At 52.0% G+C, this 24954-nt stretch overlaps 3 protein-coding genes across 7 annotated transcripts in view; 2 read left to right on the top strand and 1 right to left on the bottom strand.

Moving 5' to 3' along the window:
- The window catches only part of Cep104 (centrosomal protein 104), a 46974-nt gene extending 40246 nt beyond the window's left edge, over positions 1–6728 (top strand). For 3 of the 4 annotated variants that reach the window (XM_052717533.1, XM_052717535.1, XM_052717532.1), the window contains one exon: positions 235–2364. In XM_052717533.1, coding sequence (XP_052573493.1) covers positions 235–350 — 116 coding nt within the window. In that variant the 3' untranslated portion in view covers positions 351–2364. Of the gene's footprint in view, positions 1–234; positions 2365–6558 lie in introns of those variants that run through there. The other variant, XM_052717534.1, reaches the window with a different exon arrangement.
- Positions 6729–7899: 1171 nt separating this feature from the next.
- Positions 7900–18717, top strand: Lrrc47 (leucine rich repeat containing 47). The gene is made up of 7 exons (XM_052717536.1): positions 7900–8541; positions 14523–14975; positions 16095–16211; positions 16986–17101; positions 17532–17634; positions 18105–18194; positions 18303–18717. The coding sequence occupies exons 1-7, from the start codon at positions 7924–7926 to the stop codon at positions 18546–18548; spliced, it is 1743 nt and encodes a 580-aa protein (XP_052573496.1). The 5' UTR covers positions 7900–7923; the 3' UTR covers positions 18549–18717.
- A 3131-nt stretch (positions 18718–21848) lies between these two features.
- Positions 21849–24897, bottom strand: Smim1 (small integral membrane protein 1 (Vel blood group)). Of its 2 annotated transcripts, XM_052717545.1 has the most exons (5): positions 24517–24897; positions 24112–24239; positions 22478–22967; positions 22249–22377; positions 21849–21992 (listed from the first exon to the last, which is right to left on the bottom strand). In XM_052717545.1, exons 4-5 carry the CDS (start codon positions 22356–22358, stop codon positions 21866–21868), a joined length of 237 nt encoding a protein of 78 aa, XP_052573505.1. In that variant the 5' UTR covers positions 22359–22377; positions 22478–22967; positions 24112–24239; positions 24517–24897; the 3' UTR covers positions 21849–21865. The 2 variants fall into 2 exon arrangements, with proteins under 2 accessions (XP_052573505.1, XP_052573504.1); XM_052717544.1 differs by lacking the exon at positions 22478–22967 and having other exon boundaries at positions 24517–24883.
- Positions 24898–24954: the final 57 nt, after the last annotated feature.

The following is a 24954-nucleotide window of genomic DNA, read 5'->3' as shown; positions in this document are numbered from 1 at the left end:
ACTCAGCCACATTCACTGTGGCTGCTGACATATGTCTGGAGTTAGGTCATTGAACTGGTGGCCTTCTGTGCCTCACATTCTTTGTCTTCCTCTCCCGCTGCCATGTGGGTCTCTTGTCCCAGTATGGGTTCTCCCAGCAATCCTCACGGTCACTGTGGAGTCTGCAGCCCACCTATGGGTAAGAGTTCCTCTTTTCATGTGGTTCTGTGTCCTGTGCATCTGTCTCCACTGCAGGGAAGGGCCCAGCAGCATCGAAGTCAGGAACCTCAGGACCCAAGGTTGGAAGCAAGATACCTACCCCAAAGGGGGGCCTGAGTAAGAGCTCCAGCAGGACATACACAAGACAGTGACAGTTTCTGTCTCTGCCAGGGCTGTGCCAGTTTCCCCATTCTAAGCCATGTGTGTTGACGTAGTGATGCTGGGCTCGGTACCTGCTGTCCCTGGCCTCTTGTGTCACAGTGTCTGCTCTCACAGGAACAGAGTGTATGGATATGACCAAAGAACCCTTCCCAGTCTAGGTCCCACAGTGCTGGACCCTTTGTCAGTGCCCAGGCACAGAAGTACATCTTGCTCAGGAAACCAACAGTGCAGCACCCACTTCCCTTACTACTGAGATGTACCCTAAACATTGAGCTCACTGGTGTCTGTTGCACACTGTGGACTTTGCACAGGGCTGAGCTCACCTTTGGTGGCCCTAGAGGACAGTAGCAAGCCAGGCCGAGCCTGCTGTGCCATCTCTCATGCGCCTGTCTGCTAGGTTGTCACGCCATATACAGCAACAAGCAATAAAGGAAAGCAAGCAAAAGAGAGCCATTCTAAGAACAGGCCCCTCCAACACACTTTGCCCAGTGCTCCTAGTGCACACCTATCCTCATGACCCCACTGACAGCCCTACCTTGATGCCATCTGTCAGTGGCTCAGAGTCCTAAGTGGATTTTGGATGATGTCCCCCTGGTTACCCTATTCTCACCTGCCCACAGCCCACCTGCAACCCACAAAGACAAGTCCCGCACACCTTGCTGGCCCAGAGCCTCCAAATGAGTTGTGTTACGTCCCATGATGTAAGTGAGCCCACTCTCCAAAATCATTCATAGTATGTCCCTCACAAGTGCTTCAGTGAACAGTGGCTCAGACCTCAGGAGACACCTGCCAGCATCCTCACCTGCCTTCCTGCCAGGAGCTCTGGTCAGACAAGCATCTGTGGGAAGGACCGAGTCCATCTGGAACTCCTGTCACTGTCGCCACCATGGGATGAAGGGTGGCCTGCTGAGGCCCTGCACTGAGCCTGCTTCCTGAGGTTTTCCTCATGCCCCTTTGAAATGTCTAAGATTGAGAAAATTAGTGTTATAAAAATTAGGGCATATTTCTTTAAAATTCCCAACCATGTAAAACAAAATCCATAAAAATGTATAGGTGCCTAAGCAGCGAGCATGCTGGGTAGTTAATCCCATGAACTCACCCCTGCTTTTGGCAAACAGCTCCTACTGTGCTTGGCCCAGAGCATCAAATGGAACAGCGTTTGTTGAGAGGAGAATCCTGTCAAAGGCCTTGAGTGTGGAGAGAGCACGAAATGACTGAGAAAGCCAAGCACAGGTACCATAGGGTAACAAGGAGGTCCTTCGGGTCAGACGCTGGCCATTGTCTTCTAGCCCATCTCAAAGTATGGACAGCAATGGAAAGTTAACCTCAGAACTTAAGAAACAGATACCTGTAATGCTTTCTATCTGTTGTAACCTTAAGCTATTTGTAAAAATCCTTCCTTCTTAGCCTAGCACAGTGGCTCACACCTGAACTGGCGCTTGGGAAGCCAGAGTCAGAAGCTCACCACAAGTTCAAGGGAAGCCTGGCTCCAGAATGAGGCTCTGGCTCAAAATTAAACAGAACAGAAAAGAATCCTTTGTTTTTAGCTCCCACGTTTGCCTGTTACAGAATCATGAGTTTCTGCAGAGGTGACTGGCGGTATTGGCAGCCACAAAGCTCCACACCACTGTGCTTGATTCAGGGAAGGAGCTAATAACCCCACCATTGATAATATCAAAATGTGGAACACTTCTCACGCTTCACATATGATATGTTGTGGATATTTAATATTTATTTATATTATTTTCATAAAAGATTCTATTAAATCTAATTTAAAGGAATTGTGTCATCTGATACTAGAATACAAATGTAAATACCTTTAACGAAAATTTGCAACTTTTTAATGTTTTAACATAGTTTTTCTATTTGTCTTTCTTTCAGGTACCAGAATTATAAAATAATATATTTTTATTGCTATTGTTTTAGGGTTTATGTGCTAATTTGCCTTGAGTACATTAATACAGTAAAAAGATCATTCAGTGTTTTGTCACTTTTGAGATTTTATATACCTATTTCATTTGTTTTTTATTAGATTTATTCCTTTTATGTATGAGTGTTTTGCCTACATGTATGTTGGTGCACCACATGTGTGCCTGGTGCCCATGGAGGTCAGAAAAGGGCAAACAGATCCTCCTCAGCTGGAGTTATGATTATGGTTCTGAGCCACCATGTGAGTAGTGGGAATTGAACCCAGGTCCACTCCAAGAACAATAAGTGCTCTTAACCACCGAGCCGTCTCTCAGTCCTGTTTTTGTTTCTGAGTCAGGGTCTCACTATGCAGCCCTGGCTGGTTTAGAGCTCATGGTATAGACTAGACTGCCCTTGAACTCAGAGATCCACACATCTCTGCCTCCCAAGTGCTGGGATTAAAGGCGTGCGCCACTATGCCCAGCTCAAAGTAGTAATTAAAGAGCAAGCAACTGTAGGGCTGGAGATGTAGCTCAGCTGGTAGTGTGTTTCCCCAGTGTACACAAGGCCCTAGGATGGGTCTCCCAGCATTTGAGAATTAGAAGCAGGGGATCCCAAGTTCAAGGTCATCATTTGGCTACATGTGAAGTATAGGCTAGCCTGGGTTACATGCGACCCTTCTGGAAAGGAGGGGAGGGTGTTTTAAATCACTCCGAAGTTGGTACTGAGGGTAGCTCAGCCCTTAAAGTTTGCAGAGAGTCTTGGGAGATCTGGGTCTCTAAAACACTGTTGAAAATGAGTTATAAGTTTACTGTCAACATGCAGAACAAAGAATTCACTCTGTGGGACAACTTCACAGAGTTCTGGGGTTTCTCCAGCTGCTGAGGAAGGGGTGCACTTCACAGTCCTATCAGAATAAGTTAGTTCCTACCAACAAGTTGGAAAATGCGAAGCTGTGGGTAGAACAGAGAATTCATCCTGTAGAATGACTTCTCAAGAAGAGGCAGACTGACCCATGCTGCATTCATTCTGCAGGCCTAGAATACAAACAAACACAGATAAACTTAAGGCATCATTTTAAAGGGGGTGGGTTGATTGGTTGGTTGGTTGGTTGGTTGGTTGGTTGGTTGGTTGGTTGGTTGGTTGGTTGGTTTAAAAGGTCTCATCATAGCCCAGGCTGACCTCAAACTCACAATGTAGCTGAGGGTGACCTTGATCTTCTGATCCTTCTGCCTCCTCTTCTCCATGCTGGCATTACAAGTCTGTGCTACCGTGTCCACAGCAAGGATCCCCAACTGCACATGTTGAGAACCTAGTGGTGGGCAACACCCTCACCTGTTTTGAATGAGGTTCCTGGGTCCCTTTCATGAGTCCATAAGAGCTACCTCTATGGTCAGACTGTGGTGAAAGGGCCGTGGTCTTCAAGGATGGGGCTCTTCCAGGCCACTGAGAAGGTCTGTCTAGGATCAGCTGACCTGGCAGTGGGGAAAAGAGGTGCCTGAAGAGAAAAGGACACTAGGCCAGGCTTGAGCTTCTGAAACTCCAAAGCCCACCCCCCAGTGACATACTTCCTCCAATAAGGCCACACTTCTGATGTTACTCCCTGTGAGTCTATGGGGACCATTTTCTTTTTTCTTTTTTTTTTCCCTTTTTTAAATTTTTTTTTGTATAAATTTCTTTTTCATTTTGTATACCAACCACAGTTCCCCCTCCCATCCCTCTTCCCGCTCCCCGAGACCCCCCAATCCCCCCAATCCACTCCTCCAAAAGGGTAAGCCCTCCCATGGGTAGTCAACAAAACCTGGTACATTCAGTTGAGGCAGGATCAAACCCCTCCCTGCTGCATCAAGGGTGAGCAGGGCAGCTTACCATAGGGAATGGGCTCCAGAAAGCCAGCTTATACATAGGGATAGATCCTGATCCCACTGCCAGGGGTCCCTCAAACAGACCAAGCTACACAACTGTCTCCCACATGCAGAGGGCCTAGTTCAGTCCCATGCAGGCTCCACAGCTGTCAGGCTAGAAGTTGTGAGTTCCTGAGAGCTTGGTTCAGTTGTCTCTGTAGATTTCCCCATCATGATCTTGACCCCCATTACCCCCGCCTTGCTCACATAATCCCTCCTATCTTCGACTGGACTCCTGGAGCTCAGCCTGGTGCTTGGCTGTGGATCTCTGCATCTGCTTCCATCAGTTACTGGATGAAGGTTCTATGATGACAATTGGGGTAGTCACCATCTGATTACAGGAGAAGGCCAGTTCAGGCACGCTCTCCACTATTGCTAGGAGTTTTAGCCAGGGTCATCCTTGCAAGTTCCTGGGAATTTCCCTGGCACCAGGTTTCTCACTAAATCCATAATGGCTCCCTCTGTAAAGATATCTCTTTCATTGCTCTCCTGTGGTGATAATTTGTTGTACTCTAATAAAGCTTACCTGAAGATCAGAGGACAGAACTAGCCACAGAATTAGCCATAGAGGTCAGGCAGTGGTGGCACACACCTTTAATCCTAGCACTCAGGAGACAAAGATCCAGATCCCTCTGGATCTCTGTGAGTTCAAGGCCACCCTGGACTACACAAGATTAATCCAGTCTAAAGAAACAGAGCCAGGCAGTGGTGACACCTTTAATCCCAGCACTTGAGATCTCATGCCTTCACTACCAGTATTTGGGAAGCACACACACCATTAATCCCAGCACTCAGAAGGTTGAGACAGGAAGTGATATGGCTGGGTGGAGAAAGGCATATAAGGTGAGAGGAGACAGGAACTGAGGCCCTTTTGCTGAGGACTCAGAGGCATTCAGTCTGAGGATTCATAGAGACAGGATCTTCTCTTTTTGGCTGAGGAGATGGCGAGGTGAGAAGTGGCTGTGGCTTGTTTCCTCTGATCTTTCAGCATTTACCCCAATATCTAGCTCTAGGTATTTATTATAAGACCATCTAGGATTCGTGCAACACTCTCCCACTCTGTCCCTTCCCCAGCTCAAACATCCTGTTCTATGGGGGCCATTTCACTCAATCCAACACAGCCTCTTTTCCCCACTGCCAGGTCAGGTGATCCTAGACAGACCTTCTCAGTGGCCTGGGAGAGCCCCATCCTTGCAGACCATGGCCCTTTCACCACAGTCTGACCATAGAGGTAGCTCTTATGGACTCATGAAAGGGACCCAGGAACCTTATTCAAAACAGGTGAGGGTGTTGCCCACCACTAGGCTCTTAATCCCAGGGTCTGATCCTCCTGCCTCCCGTTCTCCATACTGACATTACAAGCCTGTGCTACCATGTCCACAGCAAGGATTCCCAACTGCACATGTTGGGTCGTGGGTTCATGCCCCACGTTGGGTGCCAGATATAGTGAGAAATCCAAGGGAGTCTGTTTAAGGGGTATAATCAATTTATCAGGACATAAATTGGAAAAGACAACTCATTAAACAGAATAGGCAAATCATCGCAGGGGTCCAGAAGGCTGAGGTCCTGTCCCACACTGTTCTGCCAATCCAATTCTGTACCATCCAAGCCCATGAAGGAGAGAAGAGAGTATTGTACATGCCTCTCAGGTCTTAATGGTAGCCCTGAGGCCACACCCCAGGGGCTGGTACTTCAAGTTCATAGGTGGAAAGGTAACCACTACAGGTTTCAGAGGAGAAGAATATTAATATGTGGCCTAAAGACTGTTATTGTGATATTTTGGTGAAGAATGTATCTGCTTTCAGCCCTTGTCTAAAATCTTGCCAAGGCTAAATTGAAGAGTTTTGGTAATTGTGTTGGCAGAGGAGATTTCAAAACAGCCTAGTGTTGACTGTGTCTTGTAGTCTTATTCAGATCTATAATAAAAAGGAGCAAGCTGAGCAAGGAAAAAATACTAAATGTATAATTTGAGGAGAAAAGGGGTACCCAGGGAGTATAAACAGTTTAAAGAAAAGACTCATGCTAAGTGCAATAAAGGGAGTGGTGATCTCAGAGAAAGACCACACCCAGCTAAGCTTCCAACTTATGAAAAGGAATTGAAGAAAAGCTTAGGGCCAGGTGTAGTGGCCCATGCCTTTAATCCCAACACTCAGAAGGTAGAGGCTGGCAGTTTGAAGCTGGCCTGGTCTATACAACTAGTTTCAGGACAGCCAAGTTTAAGCAGTGAAGAAAACCATCGGTAACAGAAACCTGGTGAAAATGTATTTGAATGAGGTAACCGTGTACTGCCCCAGCAAGCAGCAGAACTTGGAGGCATCAGCCAGTGGTTCTAAATTTAAAGTCCAGGATAGAAGAGATGGGTTATGGAATCTTCCTCTGCAACTAGGAAAGCCCCTGAGGCCAGGCATGTGTCAGGGGTGCCCCTACATGGAGGCCTTTGTGTGAAGCTGTGAAGGTGAAGCCTGGATTGCCTTGGAGACCCCAAGATGTTGGAGATGCCAGAGTCATGGGATACCTGCCGAGGAGAGCTGCTGACAGGGAGTGGAACCAGCCTAAGAGAAAGAAGTGTTACAGTCAACAGAGCTGAGAGGAGTTGGAGATAGCACTTTGACATCAGACATGGAGATGCAGAATTTTTGGCTTTCAGATTTGCTTTGGTCCAGTATTTTCTCACTGTGCTCCCTTCCCTATGTTTTGGAATGGCAATATATATCCTGTGCCAGTGTATGTTGGAAGTATGTGATCTGGTTTTTTATTTGATTTTACAGGGTTTACAGGTAAGAGATTGCCTTGTGTCTCAGAAGAGACTTTGAACTTTGGACTTTAAAACAGTGTAGAGACTATTATAGACTATGGGGACTTTTGAAGTTGGACTCAATGTGTTTTGCATTATGACATGGCTACAAGCCTATGGGGGCAGAGTTTTGTTCTAGCCTATTATTTCTGACCACTAGATCTCACCCTGGAGCATTAATTACTACCTGTGGAAATTTGACAGCTTCCCCCTCGAAGGAAGACAGCAGAACAGCTTCAACTTCTTGGACCACCTTGCAGGACCAGAACATAGATAAAGATGGCTAGGTCATACATTGGCCCAAGACTGCTCCCTCCCACCAGTACTGGGGATTGAACCTTGGGCTGGCATGTGTTTCTAACGACTGGGCTGCCTCTTGTTGCCTGTCCCAGTTCTTCCTCTACTTAAACCTAAGGCACATGTCAGTACCCTGAAGACAGGCTATGCGGTTCACTGGATCCCTTTATCTTTTCCTCATTCCAGTATGCCACACTGACTAAATCTATTCTCGTTGCCTGTCTTCTTTTATTATTTTTGAGATGTGGCCTCATGTCGCCCGACTGACCTCAAACGTGCTATAATGCTGAGGGTGACACTGAACCCCTAATCTTCCTTCCTCCACCTGCTGAGTGCTGGGATGGCAGGTGTGCACCACCATGCACCGCTTATGCAGTGCTGGGAGTCAAACCGAGGGCTTCATGCGCGACAGACGAGCGCTCTACTAACTAAGCTACATCCCCAGTACAATTGTGCCCTTAGCTGGTATTTGGGTGTTGGAGAAGGAGGCCACCCTAGCCTTAGGATTCCCGGGACTGCCCGCACCCACACTAGACAGCCCCAGGGAGGCTTCCAAGTGGCCGGCCCCGCCCACCCATCCCACACGTGCTCTCTGCGGTCATTTCCGGCTCCCGCAGGAAGTAAGGTACCGCACTCCGGAAGCGGCGCGCGGACGGTGTGATGGCGGCGGCGGCGGCCGTATCCGAGGCCTGGCCGGAGCTGGAGCTGGCGGAGCGCGAGCGGCGTCGCGAGCTGCTGCTGACCGGGCCGGGGCTGGAGGAGCGGGTGAAGGCGGCCGGGGGACGGCTGCCGCCGCGGCTCTTCACGCTGCCGCTGCTGCACTACCTGGAGGTGAGCGGCTGCGGCAGCCTGCGTGCGCCGGGGCCCGGCCTGGCTCAGGGCCTGCCGCAGCTGCACAGCTTGGTGCTGCGGCGCAACGCGCTGGGTCCCAGCCTGAACCCGGAGCTGGGGCCGCTGCCCGCGCTGCGCGTGCTCGACCTATCGGGCAACGCGCTGGAGGCGCTGCCGCCGGGCGAGGGCCTGGGCCCCGCCGAGCCTCCCGGGCTGCCTCAGCTGCAGAGCCTCAACCTCAGTGGCAACCGCCTGCGCGAGCTGCCCGCCGACCTGGCGCGCTGCGCCCCTCGCCTGCAGAGCCTCAACCTCACCGGCAACTGCCTGGATGCCTTCCCCGCCGAGCTCTTCCGACCAGGAGCTCTGCCCCTGCTCAGTGAGCTTGCGGCTGCCGACAACTGCCTGCGGGAGCTCAGTCCTGACATCGCGAACCTGGCTTCGCTCAAGGTCAGATGGGGCCCAAGGGGTGGGGAACGCGTCCCTCCTTGGAGGATGCCTTTGCCTCCGCAGCCAGTCTATCCCAGATCGCTTCTCAGACCCTCGTACTCAGGGGTCTCTGGACGTGTGACAGTTTTAAAGTTGTTTTCAAACTGGGTCTTCTTATGTGGGAAGAAGTCCAAGAGCAGGGAGCCAGGTTCTAGTTCTTTTATGTGTAATTGTAACTGATCGGGTTTCCAAATGGCGGTACATCCAGAGAAGGCACAAAAACGTGAGAGAACTGGAATTGGCGTTGTACGACGGATTGAGGTCTATACAGTATTCACCCTAACAACAGCCTTGAGAGGTCGGTCCGGGTCGGGGCTTCCGTTTCATAGAAAGCTGAAGTGCTTACCCAAAGCCAACTCTAGGTGTCTAGAGTTTTTCCGCAGGACTGCTTTGTGTAGGTGACTGGTTTCTTGTGCTTTTGTGGATCCAGGCTCCCTCCAATGCTTGATGCCCATCTGTTGAGTGAGGGATGGGAAGGCAGAAGATGTAGAGCCACAGCCAGACCTAAGTCCAGTCTGGGCTCTCCACAGTTCCCCCCCTCTATGTGCATCCTTGACAGGGCAAGCCTGTATCTTCTCCTGCTTCTTATCCTTGAGTTTATGCAGACCTTTCCTAGTGAAGGTATATCGACATAGCAGATGGATTTGCAAGGAAATTTGCTCTTGAGAGATCGAGCTCACTTTGCAGTTATTCCTGTATGTCTAGTTAAAGACTTGGCTGATAATATGTTCGTTTTCTCTCTCTCTCTCTCTCTCTCTCTCTCTCTCTCTCTCTCTCTCTCTCTCTCTCTCTCTCTCTCTCTCTCTCTCTGTATGAGAAATGGACCAGCTACTCTGCAGAATACCTGTTTTTTGGCATCTCCTGGAGGAGGCTGTGGGAGTGACTCCCTTAGATGCCTTGGACCTCTAGGTCATAGGCATCCCTATGGCTTAGGTGGGATACAAGCTGTACACTATGCCTTCCTATGTAGTAGATTGTAAAGACTTTTCTCTGTCCCGCCCTGTCCCATAGCTGGAGACTTATATTAATTATAATATAATTATATTCACTCAGAGACTTATAAATTATAAATGCTTGGCCAGTAGCTCAGGCTTATTACTAATTAGCCCTTACATTTAAGTTAACCCATTTCTGTTGATCTCTGTGTCACCATGTGGCCTGTGGCTTACCTGTGTTCTAATACATCTTGCTCCTTTGGAGGCAACTGGTATCTGCCCTGACTTCACCCTTCTTCATCTGTCTTCAGATGATAGTCCCACATAACCTTATTCTGCCTCACCATTGGCCATGCAGCTTTATTTATCAACCAATGGGAGAACACATTCACAGTGTGCGGAAAGACCATTCCACAGCAGTAGATGTTTTGGTTTTCCGGGAGGACTGATGATTGCTACACCATGGCGCCTCTCTTTGTACCAACCACTGGCCTGTGTAGGCTCCACCGATTGATTCAGCTGCCTTTGCTACCAGTCACTTGGGTTGCTGTTCGGCTGCTCCTGGGCCGAGCTGACTGCCTGTTGTCTACATGTCATCCATCTTCCTGGAGCCCTTCCCTCTTCACCTGGCAGCTCACAGCAGAGTTGTCAGGCTGCAAGGCTTAGCCTCTTGGCACTAACCCACATTCCACTGGTTAGGAAAGCAAAGCCCAGTGCAGGCAAGGATGTGGACACAGAAAGCCTGCTCGAGGAGGCCCAGGACAATGGCACTACGGCCTCTGCGTATCTCCTCACTTCCAGAAACGAGAATCAAATGCAGGTGCCTTGGCAGTGGCCCCACACCAGCTTGAGGGGCTACCAACAGGACCACAAAGCCATATAGTTCCTCAGCCCTAATGGAGAACAGTAGGAACACTCTTTGAGTCTGCTGTTTAGGCATCTGGGGCAAGGAATGCAAGGAGCAGCTGGCCTTCCTCTGCTGTCCTTTGCCTCCCCTGTTGACTGTGCTTATTAGGGTATGGACTCATGCTCTGCCTTAGACCTGTGTGGCTTGGTTTCCCTTTGGGGGAGACCTGTGAACCTAGAGTCATATCCATTCTCTTCTTCTGGGGTTCTGTGGCCTCTTAGGAATCATGCCAGGGCTGTGGTAAGCCGGGGAGGATTATGTGACATCACTCCAGCCTATTTCTGTAGTGTCTGTCAGCCAGACCTGCGCTGTTCTCCTGTTGGAGCCCACTAGGTTTCCTAGTGGCTGTACCCAGAAGGATTGCATAAGAGGTTGATTGGACCATGGGCCTGAGTACCAGGTGTTTGGAAGGCTCTACACCTGGCTGTAACTAGCAAGGGGGAGGTCTTTTGCCCCTCCCCTTGGCATCGTTATAAATAGCCCTTTAGAATAAAGTTCTGGGCCAGTGGATAAGGATCCAGGCCCACCCGAAGCTATCCTGCATTTTTCTCTGTTTCTCTCCCCTCTTTATTTCTATCTAAGTTTCTTAACTCTCATTCCTCAAGAGTCCCTGGGGTAAATAAATGTGGGAGCTGGTCTCCCATACTCTCCAGTTGAGACTGCTGAAGTAGACAGAACAGCACCTTAGTCATCAAAGACATCCCCAGGGAGATTCTTCTTGGCTAAGGATTGGTCCCTCCCTGTAGCTCACACAGGGAACAGACAGCTGTCTCTGACAGGAGAATCTGGGGTAAACAGATCCTTCCCAGTCTTTGAATCTCATTGTTGTCAGAAGTAGCCAGATTCACCTGGGGGACCTAGTAAGTCCAGATTCGTCCAGAAGCCGTTGCCATGTTGTGGTTTCTGAGATTGAGGTGGTCCCTTGTGTGTCTCCCACAGACACCATCTCACATCGCCCTCACCACTATGTTGTGATCCCTTTCCTAGCAGGTGTCTAATGCAGAGTTGGCCCTGGATGTCACTGTACTGGGTAGGGTTTGTGTTCCTGGGGATGCTCTGGTGTCAGAAGTTCAGCACATCCTGCAAGGCATCCAGATGCCCCAAGCACAACCACTCACAGCTTCCCCTTGGCACTGGGAGCACATCTACCCTTCGTCAGCCTTCTATTGTTACTTTCCACACAGGAGGGCCCCAAATGCTTCCCATCACAGCTGGCACCCGGGCTCTACCCCCATGACAAGGTCTCTCTCCAGGCACTGATAGCTGGCTGAACATGAACGAGCATCACCTTTCTCACAAGGACGCTTCGCCCTGTGGCTCTGTGCGGCAGGACCCGTCTGCTTCTCTCTGACTTACTCTTTTTGCCTCTGTCCTGTCCTTGTCAGGTGGTGTCCCTGAAAGATGCCCCTCCTTGTTGCTCGAGTTTTCCTGCCTGGCCCACAGTCAGGACAAATCTCTCTCACCCACCAGTCCCACAGCCGCTCAGACCCGACCAAGTAAACACAGAGACTTATATTGGTTACAAACTGTATGGCCGTGGCAGGCTTCTTGCTAACTGTTCTTACAGCTTAAATGAATCCATTTCCATTAATCTATACCTTGCCACGTGGCTCGTAGCTTACCGGCATCTTCACATGCTGTTTGTCATCATGGCGGCTGGCAGTGTCTCTCTGACTCAGCCTTCCACTTCCCAGCTTTATTCTCCTCCTTGTCCCGCCTATACTTCCTGCCTGGCCACTGGCCAATCAGTGATTTATTTATTGACCAATCATCAACACATTTGACATACAGACCATCCCACAGCACCTCCTCTAATGACTGTTTCTGAGGCGGTGCTGGACACTCAGCCCTTCCACTGTCCCCCGTCTGCTTGTTGCTCTCCCAGGTCTTCAGTAAATTGCATTTCAACAGTGGAAACAGAAACATCTCATTCAACCCAGTGTTTGAGAAGTGCGTTGTCCTCCCAGTGTGTCCACGCACGCCCACAGGGCTGCAGACAGACGGCTGCCAACTGACAGTCAAATAAGGCCTGCACCCAGTCTCAGGCTTCCAGGGGCCCAGTTCCTCTGGGCTAGTGACCCCACAGGGTTGGGAGGAAGGTACAGGCTTTGGCAGTCAGGCTCAGACCCAGCACTTGGCTCCTGATCGTGTCATAGTGGTCCTCAGAGTAGTTCCTGGGGAACCAGCTAGGTTCTGAGGGTATACTCTGCCTCCAGTGGGGAGAGACGTAGAATATAGATCTGAAATGCCCCAAACTCATCTGAGTGCTGACATGACTGCACTGTGGAACATGCCAGCCAACACTCATGAGCTTGCTTCAGGCTGCATGTATAAAGCAGCTGAGCCGTGTGCTTGACCCTGGGTTCCTTCCTGAGATACCTCATTACGTTCACACAAATACCCACATCTAAGAAATGTTAAAGCTACTGACTCTAAGTGTGTTGGTGCAGGAGCACTGTACTCAGAGGCTCTTCCTAGACACAGCCAGCAATACTGCTCATGGTGACTCCCTTGCAGGGGTGCACAGGCCAGCCTTGCGTTTATACCCAGCAGGCCTTGCTGTTGTCAGCCTCTCCCTTCTCACTGGCCCCTGTCACTATTTGTTCATGCTTTTCTCCTCTGGCTTTTATAGCTGTCACCTGCCTCGTGAGTTTCTGCTGAACTTTGGTGGTGTGTCTGAAGCCCCTTTGTGCTGTGCCTTCCCACCACAAGCAGCCTGGTGGCTTGAGCCGAGCAGATTCCTTCTCACTTGCTTCTTCCTAAGTTGAGGCTGAGAAGTTCTACCATCCAGATCAGAAGGTGTTTCTGTGGCAGTCCCTGCCCTGTGCTGTTGTCTTCCTGTGTCCATGCCCCGTGCTCCTAGGACTCAGCTGCCAGACTACGTCTGAGTGCTTGCTGCAAGGCACCTACATGGTTTTTCTGAGTGCAGAGGTGAGGTGTCACACCCGTGGTGGCTGTAGACCTCGCCCAGGCTCTTCTGAAAAGATGCTTGATGTGAGAGCCAAGAACAAGGCAGACCAGAGTCCCCCCAACCCTGAGAGAAGTGCTTATGTATGATTCTCACAACCGCTTCCAAGCCAGGCTTGCAGCACAAGGCACCTGTCGACAAAGAAGCTCAGACTGATGGCTCTTCATTGCCTGTGGTAAAACACTGTCCTCTGGACAGAGCAGCTGCTTGCAAGAGACCAGATCAGGCTTACTGACTGTTGATGTCCCTCATAGGAGGAGGAGGGTTGTTGGAACTATCTCAGTCCTTCCCGGACACTTGTATGTAATTCTGCTCCAAGTGCATGTGACCTTGTGATCTGGGGAGGTGTGTAGATGCTCCATCTATTCATCCATGCTGTGATGAGATTTTCCATGGCCGCTTTGAGGTCACTCACGTTCCTGTAAGTAACCCTTACCCATGTTCTATAAGAAAGCTCATTAAAAATCGTTGGTTCCCCGAAGTGGACACTGTTGCTCCTCTATAAGGCAGGGCAGGCATTTGTTTATGTCTCCCTAGAGAAGAAATTTTTGACACCCAGCCTGCCGTTGAATGCATCCCCTCCCCCAACCAAAATGACTTTGTGGAGGCTGAAGGGCTGCACACTCTTCCCAGTGTTCAAAACTGCAGCATTTGTGCGTCAGTAGACTAGCAACAGGAAGTTCTTTTCCACGGACCACTGGGCTTTGTGTGGACAGATGGCATGGACACCATGGCCCTCCTGCCTTTCTCCAGCCCACCCTCATGAAAGAGAACAGTGGTGAGGCAGTGTTCCACTAGTGATGTCAGACTTGGTGTGGAGGGAGGGTTTGCTGGTGTTTTTGTTCATTAAATTCAAGAAATAGGGGGTGCCATTTGAGGAGCCTGTTTCAGATTGGAAGGAGTTCTGGTCTGGCCCCTAGCCTGCTGACAGACCTGAGTGTTTGCTATGGTTGTCGCAGGCCGGATGCACTGAGTTGGCCAGCCTCTGGATTGGGGGAGCGGGGGCAGTTAATGGGCTTGCAGGTACCTCATGGGGTAGCCTGGCTGTGACTCCTGGGCCTGGACCACAGTAGAGCTTGTTGTCCACCTGCCCAGACCTGGGCATCCAGCTCTTCTCTCCTTTTCACTCCAGACCCTGGACCTCTCCAACAACCAGCTGACCGAGATCCCTGCTGAGCTGGCAGACTGCCCCAAGCTCAAAGAGATCAGCTTCCGAGGGAACAAGCTTCGAGACAAGCGCCTGGAGAAGATGGTGGGTGGCTGCCAGACCAAATCCATCCTAGAGTACCTGCGTGCTCGTGGCCGTGGCTGTCGGAGCAAGGGCCGGCCAGAGGGCTCTGAGAAGGAGGACCGGAAGAAGAGGCGGGAGCGGAAGCAGCGTCGGGAGAGCGGGGAGGGCGAGGAGGAGGTAGCCGACTCAGCCAGGCTGATGCTCAAGGTCTTGCACGTCTCTGAGAACCCCACACCCCTGACAGTCAGGGTAAGCCCGGAGGTCAGGGACGTGCGCCCATACATCGTGGGAGCTGTCGTGAGAGGCATGGACCTGCAGCCAGGAAATGCACTCCGGCGCTTTCTCAACTCCCAGGTGGGCACTCAGTAGGTAGACTTGGGGGACTGCATGCTGGAGGTGGATACATGGCAGACAGACTTGGCTGCATGTTGGGGTGGGCATGCATGCAGCAGGCAGATTCGGGAGTCTGTGCTGGGTATGGAGGCTGCATGCTGGGTATACTACTGGGGCCAGCAGTCAGGTCAGGAACAAGAGGTGCAAGGTGGTGTCCATGCCTTAGTTTCCCTGGTTCAGGGTGTGGAAGGCAGGTCCTTGGTATACAGAGCACACCCGTGTCAAGGATCTGCTGGGCCTGGGCTATTGGTTTCTCCACACAGCTTTCACATGTTGCCCCACTTCAGACATGAATTTATTGATGATGTCTGATACTAGCGGGAAATTTCTGATTTCTGCAATAAAATGCAGTCTATTTTATATGAGACCATGTTAAAATTGTCTCTTCTTGCCAAGCATGGTAGCACACACTTTTAATCCCAGCAGAGGCGGACAGATCTCTGTGAGTTCGAGGCCATTCTAGTCTACATAGCAAGTTCCAGACCAACCAAGACTACACAGTGAGGTCCTATCTCAAAAATAAATAAATAAAATAGATTAATTAATAATAAATAAATGGATAATAGTAATAAGTAAAATTGTCCTTTCTCAGCAGCACATTCTCATGGGAGTTCCTGGGTCCGGCTGACTGGACCACTCCCTAAGGTTCCCTCTGGCACCTGTCTCCCTGTGGAATGAAAAGCATGTCTTTGCCTTTTGTGCCTAGCAGAGACAGGTACAGCCTTGTATAAGCAAGGCCAGAGTTGTTGTCTGAGACTCCCCTCAGCAGCTCAGGGAGGAAGCCAGTAGTTCCCCCCCCTCCCCAGCCGTGCCCAGCCTAGCAGCAGACCTGCAGTCTGTCTTATAGATGGAGTAATAGATTGAGATGAAAGTGCTTCAAACTCTGAAGTGCCATGTTCTAGAATTTAAGAGAAAGACTGCTGGTGACCAGATAAATACATAGTTGGGAAACAGGGAGGTGCCACTTTGTAGTGGTGAGCGTGCAGGTTAGGAGGGTCCTGCAGGCAGTGCACTGGCTTTGATGTGGGTGTCCCTGGACAGCAGGGACCCTGAGGCCCATTACTGTACTCTCATCTGTAGACAAAGCTCCATGATGACCTCTGTGAGAAGAGGACAGCAGCCACCATTGCCACCCACGACCTCCAGGCGGTACGCGGGCCCCTGCTGTATGCAGCCCGGCTACCCGAGGACCTCAAGGTGCCAACTGCTCTGCCCTTTCTGTCTACACTTGTGCTTTTCCTTGGGAGACTCACAGGCTGGGGGTTGGGTCTGGGAAGCAAGTGCATAAGCAACATGGTTTCTGCCTTCACTCTGGGACCCAGTGCCTGGCTGTGCAAATGCCCATCGTAAGGGAGGCCTTTGGAAGGTGCTTCCTGTGCTTATCAACTTTTATTGAGACAGGGTCTCACTCTGTAGCCTTGTCTGGCCTGGAACTTTCTGTGTAGAGAAGACTGGCCTTGAACGTACAGAGATCTACCTGCCTCTGCACTAAGTGCTGGGATTAAAGGCGTGTGCCACCATGCCTAGCTAGCTAACCAACTTTAACCAAAGATTTTGGTTTATGTCCCACTTAACAGAATACCATAGTGTGAGCTGAATCACCAGGTTGCTGCTCTGGGCTATGATTTCCAAGCTTGGATTTGGCATAGAGACCCAGGGGAAGGGACTTGGGTGCCGGGCTCAAGCAACTGATTCCTTTCTCTCCATTGGCCTTCTAAGCAGTCACATGTTTTTAGAAACACAGGTGTTTATGAACTTAGAGCTTTTGAGTATTGTACACCCCCGCTCCAGAGGGGTCTCTGGAAATGTAGCCAGCCAGTGTGTTACATGTGATGGGCCTCAGTCTCTTGCTTCCAGATTTAGAAACTTGACCACCCACTTCCCGGCTAGAGATTAAGGTAGAGAGAGGTGTACAGCATCTCTCATGCTCATAGGTGGCCTCAGTAGCACAGTGAGCTTCTGCTCCTACAGATCGTGCCCTTGGGGCGGAGAGAAGCCAAGGCCAAGGAGCTGGTGAGGCAGCTGCAGCTGGAGGCTGAGGAGCAGAGAAAGCAGAAGAAGCGGCAGAGTGTCTCAGGGCTGCACAGGTCAGTAGACTGGCAGATGCAGGAGGTCTAGATGCACACTACCCACAAATCAGTTGTACCTCAGCTCACCCCTGCAGCCACCAGAAGTGCTACATAACCAGAGGGAGAGGGACTGTCCCCAGACTTCCTTCTAAGAGAGAGTAACTACCCCTCCTGAAAGGGCCAGACTCCATTGGGGGAGGGGGGCATCCTGCTCCAGGCGTCCATTCAGGTTCTCAGTAGTGGGGTCTGGTTGTCAGACCTAAGGCCCTCTGTTGAGCTTCACCTCCCGGATCTCTGGGCAGATGAAGGTACAGGGCTAGAAGCAGCTCTGGTGTCACATCCACATACTTGGTTTTGATGTTGCTTCTGGTTGTCTGCAGAGCTTAGCCCCCGCTTGGCTTTTCCACTAGCTCACACTGTGCCTGTCACCCGGATGCCTCCCACACAGGTACCTTCACTTACTGGATGGGAAGGAAAACTACCCTTGTCTTGTGGATGCCGAAGGAGATGTGATTTCTTTCCCACCTATCACAAACAGTGAGAAGACGAAGGTAGGCAGTGTCTGAAGTGTGGACATGTCCTCTAGGCTATCCCACCATCTAGTTCCCGCTTGTGAGAGAGAGAAAGAAATGCAGCATAGAGGGCTGGGGCCCTTTGCTCCTCAGCATTGCCCACACCTGGTGCCACCCACCCTACAAAGTCACCATTGTGCTGTCCCCCAGTCTTTGCTACAAGTTCTTTGAGACAGGTTTTCATGTAGCCCAGGCTGGCCTTTAACTTGATATATAAGCTAAGAATTACCATGAACTTCTGATCCTCCTGTCTCCACTTCCCTAATGCTAGGGTTATAGGTGTGCACCGCCATGTCTGGTTTACGCAGTGCTGGGGACTTAACCCGAGGCTTCATGCACACAAGGCAAGCACTCTGCACCTCCAGCCCTGCGTAACTCTGCCTGTAGATTGTTCTTCTGAATACGTCCCAACACCAATAACCATTCTTTCCTGAAACCCGACTCTTAAGATTAAGAAAACAACATGCAACTTGTTTTTGGAAGTAACGAGTGCCACGAGCCTGCAGCTCTGTAAGGACATCATGGACAGCCTCATTCTGGTGAGTGATCCCAGCCCACGATCCTGTTTGCCGCTCTGTGGGTTACTACAACCTGGCTTCCTACGTCCCCACTTCTCCTCTTCATTAAAAAGTTATTTTCATTTGCAGAAAATGGCAGAGCTGAGCAAAAGCACTTCTGAAAATAAAGAGGAAGACGCAGTCTCGGGTACGGAAGCTGATGCCAGCTGTGGACTTTCTGATCCCAACTTGAATCAAAGAGCTAGGAAGGATGGACAGTGCCCCCTGGTGGTGGAACAGGTCCGAGTGGTGGACCTGGAGGGGAGCTTGAAGGTGGTGTACCCATCCAAGGCCGACCTGACCACCACCCCTCCCTATGTGACTGTGGTTCGCTGACAGTCCGGGCTGTCATAACTGGTTCCACTTGTGGCTCCTGTGGGTGTGCTGGCTGTAGATGTCTGTGTGGTTGTTCTTCGTTCCTTTTCTCTGGGTATTTTAAGGTGTCTGCTTCTGTCCGGGTGACTGTTATAAAGTGAGCTGTGTCATCATTACAGCACTCATGTGATCTACTGCTCTCATGGATTATTCAAATAATTGCTGGAAATGTTCTGAATCATGTGGCGAGTAACTTGGGAAAGACACAAAGCTAGGTTTACCAGTGCAGGTCTGAATTCAGGTTAAATGGCAGGTGTTCTAGTGAACGGCACTTGTTTCTCTACAACATGTTAATGGCTTTTCTTTTTTTAACACCTGTGCAAAGACAGTTGGGAACATCATGTTGTGATCTTCATCTTTTCAGAGCTTGCTTCCTAGCACAGTGTTGCTGCTCTGCCCCCAGGGCAGCATCTGCCTCCCACAGCTGTGCCCAGGCCTGGAGTGCTGGTCATTGCTGGTGCATCCGCTCCTCGGCCAGAGGTCATGCCCATCTGTCCTGTGTAGTGGGACGGATTTCTGAGAGAGTGGATGGGCAGGCTGGTTTGTGGGCTGTCGACCAGTGACGGGAAGGTGTGCCACACACACGGCCCTACGGCTTCCATCTCAGTGTGTCGTTGTACACCACCTGTCTCTCTCTGTGTATGTTGGCTTATGTACCCAGCACACCCGTCCATCCCTGGAGCCAAAGTGATTGGTCCTGAGGACACAGCCAGCTGCAAAAGGGACTTAGTGGCCCTGAGCCTTAACATCTGGCTGCAGCAGAGAACCAGGCCCTTCAGCCTTTCTGCCTGATGTCATCTTCTCCTTGGTCTTTGACCTCCAAGGACAGTTTGTCTTCTGTAGAACAACAGTGGTTTGGGTTTGTTGTTTGGGGTTTTTGTTTTGAGGCTGTGCAAGAACCTTTCGTTGTCAGAACCACTGAAGCTCCAGATCCCTTATGGCAGTGTCTGGACAAAGCTGGTAGGTGTTGGAGCTACCTCGTGACTGCACAGTCGCCGCTCATAGGTCCCTTTGAGTGGCTGTGGCAAGAGCTCAGCTATTCTGTGTGGATTCACCAAACTGTAAGGGTGGAGCTGCCCCGTGCCCACCTCCCACCCCCACCAGTTCCTGATGTTCCCTCCAGCACAGCCCATGTGTGAGATTGAAATTTTTTTTTGGAACTTTTTACAAATACAAACAGAATGCCTCTTTGTTCTAATAAAACTAATAAAACCCCTTGGTAGCAACATTTCCTCTGCATCCAGCAGCCTCCCATCTGTAGGGGATAGTGCCACAGTTCTAGTGTAGCAGACGTTCACATGTGAGAACAGCCCAAATCCCCCCCTGGTTTTGGACCCTTCTAGGGGGTCCCATGGCCTTATGATCACTTGAAGCAGCTCCCTGCCGAGTACTGGCCAGAAAGCTCCAGGCTGAAGATGCTGGACGGTTGCCAGGGGTGGGCTGGGAGCACCTTAGTTTGGAGTACAGGATGTGGCTAGATGCCCACCCCCTCACTGTCATCCCAGGAGCACAGGAATACCAAGAGAAGCCTGCATACTTCCTTTCCTCCCCACTGGAGCCCCTTGCATGGAACACACTTGATTCTCCCTGCCCCGCCTCCCCACTGCACCCCATATCCTGGCCCAGCCATGTCTGCCTTGTCTAGACACACCTGCTCCTGCCCCAAGGGCTACCAGGCCAGGGTGCACTGCTCTTGACAAGGGCCACACTAGGCCTGGAGGGGTCCTTCCCTGGAACCTTTCAGTGCCTGTCTTGCAGTGGCTCATGGCTGGGGGTGCATTCCACGGTCTTGCCTCAGTTGGGGCCTGTGAGTGTGGGCAGAGGTGTCTGTTAGAAGCGAGGCCTAGATTTCTGGTGCAGAGACCCAGGCCAGTTGGAGCAACTACTGCAAACTCTCCCACGAGGGCCACTGAAGCTCAAGACAGTCCAAACCAGAAGCTTAGGACGAGGCCAGCCGTACCAGCCCTCCCTGGCCAGACTGGCCAAGCCCCTCAACTTGCCAGTGTGATAAGAGCAAAAGGGAGGGGACTTTCCAACCTGGGAGCAATGGGTTCAGTCTTTTGGTACCCATCACCTACTATCTGGCCTCCCTTCTCTGCCCACAGACAGCAGCTGCTCCTGGGCCCTCCACCCTCTCAGCTCAGGGTGCAGACCCCTCAAGGTTTTCTAACGAATGGCCTGCAAGCCCAAGAACATTTCACGGCACACCAGGGATGAGGGGTGGTCCAGGGAGATTCTACATAGGCCACTAGAGAAGCCACAATACCTTCACGTGTTGACGGCCTTGTCCTCACATGGTCCAGTAAGGAGAGACAGGTCCAACCACATCCTAACCCTTAGGTCTATGTGTGTTCTTGAGAGATGGCCCAGCCAGGAGGGGCACATTCCAAGACAGGGCACCAAACAGGAAGAGCTGTGGAGGAGGGTCAGGCCTGGAGCAAGTCATGCCTGGCTGGGCAGCACTGTTGGAACAGTCACCCACTGTTCCTTCAGTAAACAGTGATTTGTCTACAGGCTCCTTAAGGAGTGGGGGCCTGTGAGGAGGCAGTGGGTAGGGCACCCAGCTTCCATTTTCCCTCAGGGCCATCCCTGAAGACATGCCAACTTTGCTATGTTGTATGCCAGGTGACCCACGCGTTGAATCCCAGCACTCATGAGGCAGCAGCAGGTGGATCTGAGTTCAAGGCCAGTCTGATCTACAAAGTGATTCAGGACAGTCAGGGCTACACAGAGAAACCGTCTCAAAAAAACAAAAAATGCAATGTTGTGTTTGAGAAGGCCTCTGTGCCCTGCACAGAAACAGAAACAAGCCTTCTATATGGGGCCCTGTCTGTGTCCCCTAAAAGAATAGGTAGGGGACACATCATTATTCAGGGTCCTCCCTGCACAACCAGGAATCTGGAAGGCCTAGAGGACCAGGCGCCTGGCACGATGCCACAGGGAAGAGCACACTCCTCATCCCAGCCTCAGCTAGGGACAGGCCGAGGCCCTAGGCTGAGAAAGATCCCACCTAGCATTAGCCACAGGAGTCTGGACACCCTGGGTGCAGAGCCAGCCTAAGGAGGTTCCCTACAGCTCTGCAGGGGCTGAGCCTGGTCTCCAGCATGTGTACGTCTGGTGCTGCCTGGGCTGGGGTCTTGGGTCTTGGATCCACCCTGTGTCCTGGAGATGTGGAGCTGTGCTGACAGTGCACACTGGCATCTTCATATGGAGGAGTGTCTGTACAAATGGTCTGTGTACATGGGAGGGAATCCCCAGGGGTGGGAGTGTGGCAGCTTTTATTTGCACTTGTGCACATAGTAGCCAGTGATGTAGCCCAAGATGAAGATGATCCAGAAGAGGGCCACTCCACCCAGCACCTTCATGGCGATCCCCAGCTTGCCCGAGCACAGCTTCTGGGAGATCCTAGAGTGAGAACCGCCAGTGAGCCCCAGCCAGGGCTACAGGGAGGTTCCTGAGTGGGCTTGGGTGGGAAAGGAGGGCTAGATCAGGAAAAAGCTTGAGCGGAAGTCGGAGGCCTGAGTGCTTTGCTGGAGTTGGGAGTTACCTGTCTACCCAAAGGTAAGGCCCAGAGCCATGGGTACCTGGGTGGGCTGTCATGGGGCTGGGGCTGGACAAGGCCAGTCAGTGCAGTGGGGGCCATGGCCTGCTGGGATTTTACCTCCTATAGCATGAGGCCTCCTCAGTGCTGGACCCGGCAGTCACGCTGACCTCATCCCGGCTGCTGCTGTCCCACCTGCTGTACTGGACGCCACTCTCCTGGGACTGCATGCTGCAGGCCTGAGGTGGGCTACAGCATGCAGAGTGGAGACAAAGACAGGCATCAGGCCAGACTCACTGAAGATGACCTCCAGGGGAGGGTCAGCCTGGAAGGAGGGGGCGGTACTTACCGAGATAATTAGAAATTAGCTCAGGGTCGAGTCAAAAGGACTAAGCAAAGCAGGAATTCCAACCCAGGGGGCAGGGCAGTGGCCCAGCCCTGGCCCTCAGGAATGTAAGACACTGTTTTTCCAGCTGGGGCCTCTTCTGAGGGGTGGGGGCTCTCCTCCCTCGAGGGACATTTATCAGGGGAGGCAGCCAGTGCCGCCCTCAGAGACCAGGGAAGTGTAGCTGCCAAGGACCTGATAACTGTCTTCCTCCCCGGCCCCGCCGATAAGGTCTGGAGCTGCCCTCCAAGAGAGGCTGGCAAGGGGAGGGATGAGCAGTGGATGGTGGCTGGTACTGCCAGTCCAGCCAGCCAGGGAGCTGCCTGGTAGCAGCTGTCCTCAGCCCCTCCTCCACCTGCTGCCCCTGAGAGGAGTCAAGCAGGGATTCTGGGGGCCCAGGAGCTCCAGAAGGCTGTAGATTGTAGATTAGCAGGAAGTAGGGCCACATGAGTGCCTAGAACAGGAAGGTTCCTATCACTAAACCACCCCTGACTCCCTCAGGGACAGCCATCCCCAACAGACGGCGGGTTGGGAGGAGTCGCCGTGACAATGTTGCCATGCATGGCTGCTCCTGCCTACCTACAGGCCTGCACTGGACACTTGACTAACCCTCTCATGTACCCTCTGACCTCTCCTGTTACCTCTTGTTTACCTAAGGGGAACAGGGCACACACCCCAGTACAGGCTGTCAGATAAGGATAAGGTTAGGTCTCCTGTGTCCTAGGTATCCAAGTGTCCCCTCATGGCACCCATCTCCAGGACCCTGTCTCACAGCAGCGGAGGCAATGGGAATACAGCACATCCTAGATAACCCCGTACACACTGACCCAAAGGCACAGCAGGCCAGTTGGCTACAGAAAACCTCTGCAGAAGCTCAAGATGCCAGGCTGGGTGGGTGGAAGAAGAGAGCCATCTTAACCCCCACAAGTGTCTTCGGGTGGGGCTCCAGCTGACAGCTTGAGGTGATGAGTGTTGCTGAAATGAGGGTTCTGTTTGTTGAGTACACCAGCTAGGTGTACTTCCTCTAGGTGGACAGTGGGGGTGTTGGCCCCCGGTGGCAGCCTCGCTGGGATGAGATTAATACCCCAATGCCTCCTTTGCCGTGTTACCAGCTCTGGGCAAAGTGCCGGGTGGAGCAAATGGAGGGGGAGAGCTTTTGCTTTTTCAGAGTTTAGAGCGGCCACCTCTTTCCTGCTTACGTGTGGCCGGAGCGGCTACACCACACATGCAGCCTAGATAGCCATGCAACACCAGCCCTAACTGTCTCTAAATCTACGGCAAACCCTACCCGCGTGTAGAAGGGGAGGAATGAGCAGTGGGTGGTGAGTATGAGGGTCTCCCCGATTTGTTCAAGCCTGAGGTAGTGGGATCCTGTTATTTGCCACCCATCTATGGCTGGACATCGAGCTCCTTGGGCCAGGCTCTCCTGGGCTTTGTGCACCCTAATCTGCACAACCGTCATAGACACAGTGGGAAGGGCCTACAAGGCCCCTTCAAACCCAGAGCCTCCCCTGAAGGCGTGTGCACACAGGAGTCCAACATGCGGTTGCTCATAAGACTCGTTTGCCCACAGAGCACCTCTGAGACCCCCAACTTACAAAGTCGAGTCGTGGTGGGGACTGAAGCCTCCGGAGTTCAGAAAGGCTGTCAGGGTCTGGTCAGTGGATCCCACCTTCCCCCAGCAGGGTAAGCCAGGATGTGAGGTAGGAGGGTTGGTGCCTCAAGCCTTAAAAAAAGAAAACAAAGGTGGGGAAAGGAGCAGCTAGCTAGAGGAAAGGGAGAAACTGGTTCCAAGGGTATTCCTGGGTCCCAGCAGGAGCTGGGCCGGCAGTTCCGGGCCTGATAGCCCTTGGTAGTGAGGCCGATCTAGCCCTTCCCACTCCGGAATTCTAGAGCTAGGGAAGCTCTAGCCCCGGAGGACACAGGAGTGGTAGGGGCGTGTTGCCAGTCCCACCTCCCTGGGCTGCAACGGGAAGCAGCAGTCTCTGCTGAGTGCGTCTCACCTGCGCCCCTCGCCAGGGCCGCTGCGCAAGCCCGGGACGCGTCTCCAGCCCCCTGGGTGACGAGGGCAGGGCCGGAGGTTGGGGGCGGGGTCTGAGGGGCAGGACCGAGATGAGGGGGGCCAGGCTGGGAAGGGGGCAGTGAACCGGGAAGTCTAGTCCCGATGGGGAGGGGCAGACCCCCCTGGCTGCTGGAGCTGCAGAACCGAGCGGTCTACCGGAGAGGCCTGCAGAGGGCGCCAGGTCCTTGCTCAGCCTCGCAGAGTTAGGCTGAAGCTCAGAGAAAGCTCGGTATCCAGGCCTTCTGCTCCCCAAATGGAGGACAGAGGTGGTGCTCCTGGACTGGTGGCGCCCAGTGCACCGGCGGCTGCAGGATCAGAAGAGTGTATGCACAAGATGTGGGTAAAGAGCCGCAGACGGATGAGCTTTTTATTATATTCG

This window comes from Peromyscus californicus, unplaced genomic scaffold, assembly GCF_007827085.1.
Source record: "Peromyscus californicus insignis strain IS unplaced genomic scaffold, ASM782708v3 Scaffold_5__1_contigs__length_169319896, whole genome shotgun sequence".
Taxonomy (NCBI): Eukaryota; Metazoa; Chordata; class Mammalia; order Rodentia; family Cricetidae; genus Peromyscus; species Peromyscus californicus.
This window is presented reverse-complemented; position numbering and strand designations above follow the sequence as displayed.